This window comes from Pelobates fuscus, chromosome 6 (genome assembly GCF_036172605.1).
Source record: "Pelobates fuscus isolate aPelFus1 chromosome 6, aPelFus1.pri, whole genome shotgun sequence".
In the NCBI taxonomy this organism is placed as follows: Eukaryota; Metazoa; Chordata; class Amphibia; order Anura; family Pelobatidae; genus Pelobates; species Pelobates fuscus.
The window spans coordinates 100,165,062-100,179,577 of NC_086322.1; the positions used below are offsets into that span (position 1 = coordinate 100,165,062).

At 37.0% G+C, this 14,516-nt stretch overlaps 1 protein-coding gene across 4 annotated transcripts in view; it reads left to right on the top strand.

Annotated features, from left to right (window-relative positions):
* Positions 1-14,516, top strand: part of FAT1 (FAT atypical cadherin 1) — a 173,990-nt gene that overhangs the window by 77,734 nt on the left and 81,740 nt on the right. For all 4 annotated transcript variants that reach the window (XM_063458085.1, XM_063458086.1, XM_063458088.1 and 1 more), the window contains exons 4-5: positions 5,952-6,013; positions 12,488-12,817. In XM_063458085.1, the coding sequence (XP_063314155.1) occupies positions 5,952-6,013; positions 12,488-12,817 (392 nt within the window). The remainder of the gene's footprint in view (positions 1-5,951; positions 6,014-12,487; positions 12,818-14,516) is intronic.

A 14,516-nucleotide genomic window follows, 5' to 3' on the forward strand; every position in this document is an offset into this window, starting at 1 on the left:
CTCCCACCCCTCCATGTGTCTCACTGCCCCCCAAGCGCCTTCATGTGTTTAATTCCCTTACCACCATCCAGCTCCTCCATGTGTCTCTCCCCCCTCCCCTCCTATACCTGCGGTACCAGGTCTGGTCTGACAGGACGTACTCTGTAAGCATTTCCTGCCAGACCACGGTCCTCTCAGACACACTATACACACAGCGGCAGGAGGAGAGTATCACCGGGCTTCTCTCCTTCTGGTCACATGGAAACCGTGGGCGATGGACCAATGCAGCTGTGCACTGACCCTGGGGTGACTTGCCAGGTCACAGCTGCAACTCCTGTGCCCATAGTAGTTACGCCATTGATTCACCTTTCAATTTCTTTCCACTTGAAAAATAAACCAAAAAAACAAAAATAATGCATAGAGTGTGTGCAATATTGTGATATATTCACCCCAAATCATTGTTTGTGAAATACTTCAATGAAAATTAATATACTCAGATGACGAATTCAGTTTATACATAGGGGGAAAAAACATTGTTCTTTTTAAATAATTTTTTATGAACTACAGTTAACAACCATCCTACATTTGGTGCTTTCTGTACTGTAAAAATAATTGCAAATGTGAGAAGAAAAAATAACAACTGTGCAAAGGATGCTTAATATGCATGCCTGGAATGTGCTGAATTGGAGGATTCTGGAGGGTTCTGAGATAGAGGGATGGGATGGGTGATAAGCTGTAGGAAGTGGGAGAGGCAATGAAATAAAATAAGGTAAGGACATGCTAAACTGGATAAAATAAAAGGGTGCTGAAACAGAGTGAATGTAATAGGCTGAGATGGAGAAAAGATTTATATAACTTGGAAGAAATCCTAGATTGTGAGATCGATCAAAAGTGGTGACTATGTCCCCACATGGTCTCAGTGGGGCAAATAGCATGAAGTGAATGCTATTTATCCACAGACTATTTATCAGTATTTCTTAATATCCCTATTGTAATACATTCTTGTATTATTATGAAAATATAAATAGATTGCCTAAAAAAAGAAAGTAACAATCCAAAAGAATAAAACACATGATGAGAATAAAACACATGATGAAGTAAATTAATTCTGCTTGCAAATAAGACTACATTGTTATAAGCCAGAACACAAAATCACATATTGTATAATCGTTTTCTTCACTTCTAGTTTGTGGTACAACAGGAGCTCTTTATCAAGGTATTAAGAACTGCGACTCTGACAGCCGGCTGGTAATTGCTAAATAGTGATTATTATTAAACCTGGCTTCTGCCTTGCAGAAATATTCCTACTTGATATTCTTCATTGGATTTGGTGTAAAGCGGAACCACTGTTACTTAGTATAAGTCTTTTCAAACAGTTTTCTGATAGTTTAGCAAATTTAGAAAAATGACAAGGAAATAAAAAATAAAAGACTGTCGGATTTTTGCACACATTGCAACAATTCACATTACAGGGAGCTGTAACAGAAGTCGGCGAGAACATGACATGCCTTTGTAACATTCTATGAATATTTAATCACACGTGGATTTGTTTAAAACACAAATAACTGACAACAGTGAGATGTTCACTTGTAATTGTAGAACTTGCAAAGAACACGACTGTGACAATAACTGGGACAAAATTGAAGAGATCTGTTCATTATATTTGGGAATGTATCATTTATAACAAAATTGATCAATGACACAGTTGTAAGCCTATACTAACTCTGATGCCCAATTTTATCAAAGTAACAATCTGAATAAAATTCAACATCCAAATGTTTGGGCTATATATCTAGCACACAGGGAGTTGTGGTGACACGAAAATAAACTTGCAAAATAATCCGTTCGGGAACAATGAAGGTATATGTTCATGAAAACAATCAAATGTTTAAAGATTGCATATCAGTATGGAGTGTCTTATTGATTCCCTAACAATAGAACTGATATTTCTTTGTATGCAGAACATTCAAATCCACTATAGGATTTTTGGGACCAAATTGTGAGCACAGTAAGATATGTTGTTGGTCTTTATGGTGGTCCTTATTTAACTAAGGCTAAATAGAAATTCTACTTTTCTGCATACAATGTTTTAGTTGACGCCAGTACCCAAGGCAATAGAATTTGTAGTTTAGTGATTTAGCACCCTATTGTTTTTCTTTACTGAACAAGTTAAAGGATCACTATAGGGTCAGGAACACAAACATGTATTCCTGACCCTATAGTGTTAACACCACTATCTAGCCCCCCTGGGCCCCTCTTGCCTCCATAAATATAGCAAAATCTTACTGTAACTGTAACTCTGCATGCTGTTAGACTCAGAAAAACAAGCAGTCTACTGACATCATTAGAATTGGTGGCCTGATCCAATCACAGTGCTTCCCCATAGGATTGTCTGAGACTGACAAAGAGGCAGATCAGGGGCAGAGCCAGCATGATTCAAACACAGCCCTGGCCAATCAGCATCTCCTTATAGAGATGAATTGAATCAATGAATCTCTATGAGGAAAGTTCAGTGTCAGAGGGAGGAGATACTGAATGTTTGGATGCATTTTAGGCAGCCATGACCCAGGAAGGATCTCTAACAGCCATCTGAGGAATGGCCAGTGAAGTTATCACTAGGCTGTAATGTAAACACTGCATTTTCTCTGAAAAGACATTGTTTTCAGCATAAAGCCTGAAGGTAAATGATTGTACTCACCAGAACAAATTCAATAAGCTGTAGTTGTTCTGGTGACTATAGTGTCCCTTTAAAATTGGGTTATTCCAGTTTGCTTTATATATAGTACAGGAATAGAACCAGCAGTCCTGTCTATAAATCCTCAGGGGTAATTTGTACAAACCTTACAGAATACATTTGTAGTGTAGACTGGTAGGGTCTTGGATAAGAGCTTGTTAAGCTACATTATATAAATGCTAATCAATAAGCATACCATCATATACTTTGATTTAAAGGCTCTAACAGTACTAATGGTAGCAATAAAAAGATAAAACTTAAGAATTTATCATTCTTTTGTATACTGTACGCCAATCAATACTGTGATATATTCCGTCTATTTTATTATTCTGTGTTTACTTAAAATTCTGAGTTTTTGAATTCTTTTGACCAAGCACTCCTTATCACTTGGCTTTAGTGCGAAAGGTTAAAAAGATAGTCATGTAAAACTGATACAATCATATACAACAATCACTGGCTCCAGACTTCCTTGTATAAAGTATGATAAGCTCTTGTTGTGAGCAACACATTACTTTGAATCACTTTATGACCATGATTTTGCTAGATGTGCCCAATTATGTAGGGTGTGAAGAAACTCTGATATCATTGAACAAAGATCAGCCCTCACTATGCAGTGAATTCATTTTTATTATCATAGCGGCCTGTGACATTTTAAGGAAGCAAACCTCAACAACTTTTGTTAGTTTTGCCCTTCAGTGTTACTCCCAAACAGACATTACCACTCAAACCAAATGCTGCCTCACTGTTTTTTTTGTTTTTTTTTTCTATCATTGAAATCAATAGAACAATAAAACACAAGACAAGGCTTTGTATATAATCGAAATAATCTGGAAACCAAACCTTTTATATATATATACCTCCCAATTCCATTAAACACATTGACATGCTTCAGTCCTTTTTACATACAAATATTTAAAACCCCAAATCATTACTTGGTGTTCAGAACCTGTAAATCTTTAGCTATATTAACTCGTTCAGCACTGCAAAGTTTATCTCTGCTATATTTAAATTGAATAGTAACTTGGCATGGATGCCTATGACCTCCATATGCACAAGGAGAACAAGACCAATGACTGTCACACTGTATTTGAGGAAATGGAGGAGTTTAGGAAAAATAGAATTGCAGTGTTGTGCTCTTATTATATCTGCATTGCTGGACTAATGAGGGAATACATAACACATGTGTATTATTGGAAAATAAATTCCATCTCCGAGTGACTAATCACCAACAATTTAGCCAAGGACTAAGACTCCCATTACAGTAGGACAAGTATGTGCCGCTTTATAAATATTAGCAGTATGAGCTTTGCACCATTTGTAGCAAAAATCATCTTCCTGCTTTATTGCATAGTAACACATAATATGTAGTGTCCTGTGAGCGCTGCTGCTTTGTGTGTGTGTGTGTGTAGTTCACTAATTTATCACTGTGACCATCACTTGCAACTCTTTAACGTTTTATTCTACAATTTGTCTATATTTTCACTTATAATAAATAGAATTGATTAGTAAAGGCTTATGAACTATTGCTTGTTCCTGCACAGGACACCATTTAACGGTGCCAAGCAATGTTGTTTAGTGCACCAATACCCTTCTGCCAAGGTTTGTAGAATCAAATTGTTTACCATATGTGTCACTGGGGTCCACTTATTCAGATACCTGTTATAGTGTGGGCAAGCAAAATGAATTAAAAAGCTCTGCATGTCTGCTCAACACTCATTACCCGACTTCTCACTTGCTCCTACTGATTTAGCCTCCTGCCAAGTTTGTTTCATTGGCAATGTCAGGTGGCTGATTAAGTCTCTATGAGGTAGGCATCCAACCTGCCAGCCAAACTGCTCTTGTCTAGAGTTTTCTGAATGAACATTTAGAAACATTTGAAAAACTGTGAAAGTGATTTATAGTGTTACCTGCTTTTCACACACAGCAGTCAGACTAATGTTCACCAATACATCTTCTGGAGCTACGGTTTGCATTTTTGTGTCTCTTGGTTCGAACTGTGTACATACAGTTCGAACCAGGAGTTTTCCCAGTTTTAGGATTCACAAATGTAATTTACTATGTCCTTTACAATCCCTAAAAACACATATGTGGCAGCACACAGCTGTGTTATAATGTTACTAAGCATTAAATTATCATATGCATGTATTCCCTGAAGAGAAAGGTGCTATATTCACCCTCAATTAAAGGAACACTATAGTCACCTAAATTACTTTAGCTAAATAAAGCAGTCATTTAGGAGTTAAATCACTTTGTTTCTGTTTATGCAGCCCTAGTCACACCTCCCTTGGTTATGATTGACAGAGCCTGCATGAAAAAAAAATGGTTTCACTTTTAAACAGATATAATTGTATCTCAACCTCTAAATTGAACTTTAATCACATACAGGAGGCTCTTGCAGGGTCTAGCAAGCTATTAACATAGCAGGGGATAAGAAAATCTTAATTAAACAGAACTTGCAATAAAGAAAGCCTAAATAGGGCTCTCTTTACAGGAAGTGTTTATGGAAGGCTGTGCAAGTCACATGCAGGGAGGTGTGACTAGGGTTCATAAACAAAGGGATTTAACTCCTAAATGGCAGAGGATTGAGCAGTGAGGCTGCAGGGGCATGTTCTATACACCAAAACTGCTTCATTAAGCTAAAGTTGTTCAAGTGACTATAGTGTCCCTTTAATCTAAACTATTAGCTTCTCCAGATTTCTCCAAAAGCAATGGAAAACTTTATTTTCAGATTTCATGTTATCTGTATATTAAGAGACTGCATAACCTCCTTATCAGATCAATGTGATGCCATTGTTTCTGCTTGTTTTTATACAGCCTCTTAAAAGTAACCACTTGTACAATATAGATGTGCACTGAGTCATATATGTGTATAGTTGTTTACGTCAGTGGCACTCTCATTAACATATTCTCACAATATGGCATAGAATCGTGCGTCACCGTGTATTTATGCATTTTATAACCCTGCCATTTAGTAATTTAAGTGTTATTAATGTAACTCTGTGACATATATTTCTAGTTTTTCAATGTTACTTATATTGTAATCCCACTTTATTTATTTCAGTGTTCTTAATGTAATTCTATGTCACATGCATCTCTAATTCCTGGAAATTCGTATTTTTCTTATCGATGAGTGGTTTTTGTATTTAAATTTCTTTGCTTAAGTTAATGTAATAAAAAAATAATAAACACTGACACGTACAAATATGCTTACAAATATATGTATGTCTTTTCATAATAGGTTTGATAACGACTACATCTAGAAGGCTAGATAGAGAGCAGCAGGCGGAGCATATACTTGAGGTAAGCCATTATTCACACTTATAGAACATCAATACATTTTGAGCTTCGGAGCTAAAATTCGGAGCTATATCTAAAGACTAGGGACACATTTTTATTAAGAAAACCTTTCTGCACTTCTAGGGCTAAATCCAGTATTCTGGCTTTGAATTTGTGTTTTGGCTGTCACTGTTCTTGAGATGTACATCTCTATGGTATCTCTATAGAATATTACATTTAGGGTCATGACCATCACACTATAAAATCCAAACTGCAACTTAAAGATGCCTAAAACAGTGATTTCAAGTACCGTAATCTACTTCTATACATCTACATTGTAGTTTATTTTCAAATTACTTGTATTCTGGAAGCTATCACAATCCAAAAAAAAGTTGTTTGTTGCTCTTCTCAGGAGTTAATATGCTGATATATGCATTTTTTGCTCTGCAATTATTGGTTTTTTTTTTTTTTTTATATTTGCTTTTTATTGCATTCCTACCTCCAAGCTGGTCTTTGTTACACATTCCTCTTTATTACCAGCTCAATGATATAGCAAAGACAATATAAAGGACTGTTATACAGTGTAATACAGACGTTAATGGTTTTATTGGTCCTGTTCCTGTTTGTCAGTTTAATGGAGGTAAGCTTTAAAAACCGTTTGGGAAGAAACCCAGATACATAGTGGTGTTTAGCTTCGTGTTGCTTCCGCCAAGTGCTGGATGCATCTGGCAAATTAATTTAACATTGAAATGTTGACCAGATGGGTTAGTGGGTTTCTTTCTTGTTTACTAGGATATTTGATCTTTCACTGCTCTATATTTCCAATGATATTTAGACGTGTGTCCAAATTGTTTTCTTTGCATTTGTAAATCTGCATTTAATTTCCATTGTTTTCTCTCTCGGCAATGCTATGGGCTTATTTTCCGTGTCTCATTTCAAACTACATATATTTTCCTTATTTGTCAATTCATGGAAGAAAAAAGTAAGAAGACTGGTATTTCTTTGTAACAAAGATTACAACATGGAAGGGGTTTGGGGGAGGGGGGATGCAGGGCTGGACCATTGAGCTTACAGGATGCTATATTTCACTGCTCTGGTTTTGAGCCTAATAAGCTGCAGCCATCCTCTTTATTTACAACTGCTCTCATCACTTACTGCCACTGTTTGGCGTAAATAATCATAGAGCAACATTTTGCTAAGCTTTTTGTGAAATTTACCCATTGAGAACTCTATTTATAACCTTTTCGGACTACTGCGGGACCTGTAATTTAGTTATGAAGCCGAACTCTCTCCGCAAGAGGATTTTAATTCTGACCGTTATTGCTGAGAGCAAACAGAGTGACAGAATTCCCCCCCTTTCCCCCTTTTCTGACCAATGGGAGTTATCCCGGTGTCCATGTTCAAGATTTAATTTATTTAATGGGACACTCTAAGAACCAAAAAAACTTAATCTAAAAGAAGTTAAGATGCCAGGAAGCCGCTGGAGGCACCTTTGCCTCAAGGAGTTAAACCGTTCTCATGCTTGAAAAAGGTAAGTTTCTTTCCAAGTCAGTTTAGTGAATGAGGAGTCCCTGATTGACTGAGAGTGACAGCTGACTGCTCTTAGCCAATCAGTGGCACCCCTGCCAGGCGGGACTACGCATTTCCTCAAGCCGTGTAAGTGAAAATTGCAGTTGAAGGCAACTTTGTAGTGAACCATTCAAGAACAGTTTAACCCATTAGAGTAAGCGTGCCTCCAGGGGCCTCCTGGCACCATAACAACATCATTTAGATGAAGTTGTTTTGGTGCCTGGAGTGTCCCTTTAATATTTAATTTTGATTTGGATCTCCTCCCTACCTTCTATTTGATGAACTGTGAAACTTCTATGCCCCATTTCGCTTCTACTCACGCCTCCTGCTAACAGAAGTATATGGGAGGGACAGACTGAGAGACTACACTTGCTACCTACCTATATTCCTTGAGACTGATGCCTTGTTTCCGAGTTGCTGGATGTAATCACTGATGGAATGGAGGCTTCCACCTCTGGGGATTGAGAGTGTAACCCTTTGCTGAGGCCGTGCTGGTCTGGAATGATGGGTCCTTTTCAGACCGGTAGTCGGGGGCTGTGTGATGCTCTATTCAGATATGTGTCCAGCAATGGGAGAAACATTTGGGGGGCATTGTAAAGCTTCACCGGGACTTGATTGGCGAAGTGGAGGTGCAGGAGGTTGCTGGCTGGGGAGCCCTTTAGAGGGGAAAGACTGCAATGGTTAATGTGGATTTCCAAATGCCTGCCGTTCAACTGATGATCCTACAAAGTGTCTGCTGATTCCATGTTGTCCATTTCGGCAGTGAAGAGGGAAAGCTATTAAATCCCTGTGGAGCTGCTCACTACATTTTATAATGTGGTTCTCTGGATCTATCACCCTGTTGTGCGTAGAGTTTGCTGGGCACTTACAATGTACCATTGCCTCCTTTGTATGCAGTGGGAGGAGGCTGAAAAGTTTAGTTTGATTTATTTGTTTCTTTTATTATTATTTTAAAAATTTGTACGTCATTATTCCGATTCTAGTGGAACAAAGTCACTCTTAGACAGGATTCACTTCACACATGCTATCCTTTTCACCTCCCATATTATATCGGAACCATCTCCTTTTTTCCCTTCTCTCTTCTGCTTCATTTCTCTCTCCCTTTCCCTCCCCCTTTCCCTCCTTTCCCACTTAATCCTTCTCTATGGCATAAGACTGTGTAACTCGTATACAAAGCACAACATTGTATTGTCACTTAAAAATGGCAACACATAAGGTCTTCTTACTGGAAGTCTATGTGCCCAATTTTTAAGATTTTTTATTTTTTTTTGGACCCAAGACACGATTCAGTGGAGTGTTAGTAGATACGACGTGTAATTTAGAGATAAGGTTCTTTCTTATACTACTACTATTTTCTAATACTAGATTTCTCTTTTAACCATAATATATCATATTGTTGCAATCTGCACCAATTATTTGCATTACACATCACCCTGCTGCTTATGTATACATGACATTTCATAGTACTGTTATTCGTGACATATGCCACAACTATAAATAAACATTGAATCACAAAAAGATCACAGCGTTATCAGGTTTTAATGAAACCACTTCTAAGACATTACATTTCTCAGCATGACACTGGACAAGAATTCAATCATAATTGATTTTTATAGTATATGCAATTTTATTTAGTAATTTATTAACTGTCTCCATAGCTTATATGCATTTTTAGTTTTCATTTTTAATTCAGTTCAACTAGTAAAGATATCACTTGCAATACTAAAATTTCAATATTTAAAGGGGTAGTACCCTCTACTTTCTTTTCTCATGCTTAAGTCCCCATTGTTTTTACTGAATGCTGCAAGATACTGGTGAGTTTCCCAATCTGCATCATTAGTGTAACCCTTTTTTTTTTTTTTTTTTTTTTAAGAGAACTAGTTGTGACGATAGATTTTTCCCATCATTGGCTAAATTGTTTTTTTTTTTTAATTTGTTAGTAAAACTTAGCAGAAATACATTTCTCTATAATCTTAACTTACATCCTAAATCTGTTAATTTGGGTCATTAGCATATTTAGAGCGCATTGACTGAAGGAGCTTTCAATGCTAAGGATTTTTTTCCAATACTAAGGAATATGACCGGCACATTCAACTCTTTAACCAATAACTTCGCCCATAGCTTCAACCCCCAGGAAGACCAAACCGGGAGATGATGTAAATTCCAGAATTAACAGGCACTGTGTGTTCATAGGATAACTTAATTTCCCCTTTGTGAGCTCTTCATCGTAATCAGTGGAGACGGCATTAAATGGTTAGTTAAAAAAAAAAAGGGTGCAGCATTACCAGTCTGGAACATATTTTGTATAAACTACATGAAAAAAATTATCTATAGGATTTTTTTTAGAGACTTCAGGTCATAAACTTTGGAGCTTCCTAAGCCAAAACAAAGATTTTAAGCACTTTGACATCTTCACGTTTTTTTTTTCCCTTTTAAATTTGAGAAGAGAAGCTTGGGCCTGGAATGTTAATTAACATCCTGTGGGCATAGCCGAATAGACGAGTGCCAAAATGGGAATCCTGATTGCATTTAATCAGGGATATGCAATACATTTGTACAGCTTTCAACAATTTTAACACCATATCATACTCTTGAGAGATGGTTATTAATTTCTTAAATGTATATTTTTCATTTTTTGGAACACTGAAAAAAAAAATGTGTTTTCTTTAAAAATCACTTTTTCACCCCCCTCAGCTATCACTTATATTAAAAGCATCTGTTGTCACCTAGCATTTTGAATATTTTTCAAGTTGCTTTTCCACACAGGTTTATGCAGTAAGTGTTTTCACGGTTTAGATTTAAACCAAGCACCAGTGTTTTGGCTTTATTTTTTGTTTAAAAATCACAACTTTTTGTTTTGTTTTTTGTTTGTTAGAGCTACATTGATGTCTGTAACAAACAAGTACAAACTGTTTTTGAATGTTTTTTTTTTGGGGGGGGGGGGGGGGGGGGTTGAAATTTAGCATTTACAGTTCACCCAAAAATTCCCTGTTATGGTTGCAAGGAATATCACTGATAAAATCTCCTTTAAGGCTCAGTTAGACCTAGTATATGTTTGGTAATCATTTTAATGCCTTTACCGCATTACATTGATGGACATTGGCAAGTTTGGCAAAAAGTCTTTTAAAAGCATACTCAAATTTACTGAATTAGAACATTAAAAACGACTTGGGTTTGTCAATGGTGACCACATTATGAGATCCTTAACAGAACCCCTGATGAAGACAATAGGACCTTAGCTCAGTTCAAATGAAAAGAGAGAGGAGCAGCAATCCATGAATTTGCCAACCATTGCAATTTGAACTAGTGGTGATGTAACACACACGTAAATTCCTAGAGATTCTAGTCTGGTTACCTGCAAAACTAGGAAGAATGTCTTAACATTCATTTGGTGTTAGATTGACTACACTCCAGAAGTGCACTCACTAACACACTAAAAACAGTAAGGATTCAAAGTATCAGATTTTTATATTACAGTTCCCAATTAAATTTTTCAGCAGTCATAATCGTTTATTAAGAATTACAACATTCCCTTTTATTATCACTTCAGTTTGGTTTATATCTACCTTTGAGTTTAATTTGCACTACATTTTTTTGCTTGTCTCCTATTTAAATACCAATCATTACTTTTCAGGGTTATTAAATAAATGATGGTGGTTGACATAAATCTTACTTGTAAAGCTAGATCTTTTCATAATGCCTTTGCTGCTCACGTTAATGTCACATTGATGGTAAAATGGTCTTACAACAGTGTCATATGAGTGGCAGGATTTAAGTAGCAAATGGTAAAATACATATGCATTGGTTTTCCTGTTTCATACCAAAGATTAAATGACACTTGACAGCTATCATCATTATGTTTTTTTCTTCGTGACAAATTCAGAGACATGTCCCTTTTTACATCCAGGCACTTATATCTTCCAGTAGGTTATGTGGTAATTTTAATGAGCATGTCATCAAGATAGGGCCACATTATATTTCTGACAAGCTACATCCATATTATCTCAAAAGATATTTAATTGTAAGGGAATTCAATATTCTTTGCTCCAGGACCTATATGTCTAACCAAACAAAACCAATTTCTGTTTAGTTGTTCCTGTTTATTTATGTCTTTGTTTTGTTATGGTTGTTCCCACCTGCCCTCCTCCCCCCATTTGTGAGAAGTAATAATTTGAATAGATTTTTTTAAATTCAATTTTTTTATTAAAGCGGTACAGTACAGTGTAGACAATGCATTAGGCATTATACATCTTGGTGGCATAGTGCAAGACCAACCAAATGTACAATTTGTATCTGGGAATGCATTGAAGGAAACATAGCTCAAGTATTGAGGACAAAGTTGAAGACAATGTAATAACATCAAATAATGATTATCTAAAGTGCTCAAGGTGTGTGAGTGCATGTGTGTTTCCTGTTACAGTGTGGACACAATCTGGGGGAAATGTATACTATGAGGAATTATACAACATTAAAGTCGTTCTCTAGTCTCCAGCTAATTAAGGTAGTTCTGTATAGGCTTTGATAGTAATAGGTGCGTTTGAGTTCATCATTACTTAGAAGTGGGAGTAAGACATCTCTTGTCAGAGTAGTAAAGCAGCCAGGGATGCCAGATTTTAACATAGCGAGCATGAGAATAATTATTTGATAAAGCAGTAAGTTCTTTCATTTGGCTATTGTCTTCATCTTTTTGTCTCCATTCTGCCATCGTGGGGACCTGAGGTGATCTCCAGTGTAAGTGGATCGGTGATTTTGCTGCTAAAATCAATAATGGTAGGAAGATTTTTTTTTTATTTTTTATTTTTATTTGGCCAGTGGGATATTTGTGTGAAGGAGTAGGATTTCTGCCGGCTCAGTGCATGTTGGATAACCGCAGTTTTTTTCGAATGAGAGGGATTATTTAATTTTTATTTTTTATTTTTTTTCAAACAGGTGATTATAACAGACAACGGGCATCCTCCAAAGTCCACTATTGCAAGAATAATTGTTAAAGTGTTGGATGAGAATGACAACAAACCAATATTTGTGCAAAAAGTCTACAAGATCAGGCTGCCAGAACTAGAGAAACCTGAGAAGGAGAAGAATGCCAAAAAGGAGCCAATCTACAGAGTCTTTGCTGTGGACAAGGATGCGGGTCCCAATGCAGAGATATCATACAGCATTGAGGATGGGAATGATGAAGGAATGTTCTTTGTTGACCCTAAAACTGGAGCAGTTTCATCAAAGAAGTTTTCTGCTTCTGGAGAGTATGATATCCTCACGGTAAGTTACAGACTATTCAATAGCCAATGTAATGATTCTCCTATTGGTCCTATTTGCATGTGTCACAAAGAAACTTACATGAAACAAACCTGTTTTCCTGGCGATGTAGAATCCTGGAGTGCCTCCTGCCCCCTCCCCCATCCCACGTCGCTGTAGAGGTTAAAACCCCTTCAGTCACTTACCTGAATCTAGTGCCAATGTCCCTCGGCACTGGGTCAGTCTCCACCCATGCTCCGACATCCACTGTGGGGGAGACCAAATGCGCATGCGTGGCAATGGCCCCGTGCGCGCATTAGACCTCCCCATAGGAAAGCAATATTCAATGCTTTCCTTTGGGGATTCCAGCGACGTTGGGGGTCCTGATGCATAGCGTGAGGACGTCCAGCGTTGTTTAGAAGACTAAAAGTCATCTAAGAAAGCAGAATTCATTTTGTGTACACCACTAGTGTGCTCTCACCTACATTTTGTATTTTTACCCTCTAGTGGGTGTCTAGTAAACAGCTACTAGAGGAGGACTTAACCCTGCAAGGTAACACTACACTTGCAGGGTTAAGGGTGATGGGAGTTGGTACCCAAATCACTTCAATGGGCTGAAGTGGTCTGGGTACATACAGTGTCCTTTTAAAGACATTCCTCATTTCTTCCCTGTCTCATATAGAGCATGTTTTGTGTGTTTCACTTTATGGTTAGACAAGCAACAATCGATTTCATTCAATTCCCCTCATCATTAATGATTGATTCCCTTTTAAGTAAATAGTTTGGCTGAGGTGGATCTTACATTGCAATTATTGACTTTGTTCAAATGTAACTAAATACAGCCAAACTGTGCTTGCAATGTGGTGCTAACATTTGTAATTATGGCCACAAACACAGATCCGTATGTAAGGTTTATTTTCCTATGGATCTTCACTTATGCTGTGTCCAGTATTTAAGACAAAACAATGAGTGAGCGCTAGATAACACAGTAGGCAGCAACTTGATAAGGGAATCCCTCTAAAACCCTTAAGGGAGATATAACAAAAAGAAAAAACAATAAAAGCTGCGCCTAATAACAGTCAAAAAATTATAGTCCAAAAAATAAATAAATAGATGGATAAAAGGGAGAAAGTCTTATCTAAGAGTGTCCCGTGTAGTCGTCTAGTACGGCAGTATTCAGTCTGCAATAAATGTCCTCGTTTGATTCTTCCTTGTAGATCCACTCAAATATAGGAGACAAAAGGGTATATACAGGAAGCCGGATAGTGTAGTAAGTTAAAATATAAGTGAATAAAATATATAAAACTTGTGAATGTAAACTCACATTTGAGAGAGCTAAAACCAGCTCAGGTGGAAAGGGCGTTCAGCGGTATAATCCCCGCTTATGGGATATACAGTGGGTATCCTCCGTCTGTGGGAAATTTCCTCCGTTCTTGATACAATAGGCACTCGGGTAGAAAGAAACAACCAATAGTGCACACTGGATAAAAAGCTGATTGTAAAATAAAGAAATAAAATGGGTACTCACAAGGGGGGAGCAGAACAGCTGCTCTCTTTTGATAGCGCTGGTGGTATTATCCCCACCTAGGATTACTTGGAGTCCAGAGTGATGATTAAAATGCCAGGTAAAAATTGGATAAATATGTATTAAAAAAAAATTACAATTAAAAGTAACAAATTATACTTTAATATTTAAAATACATAATATTATAACCATAAACGC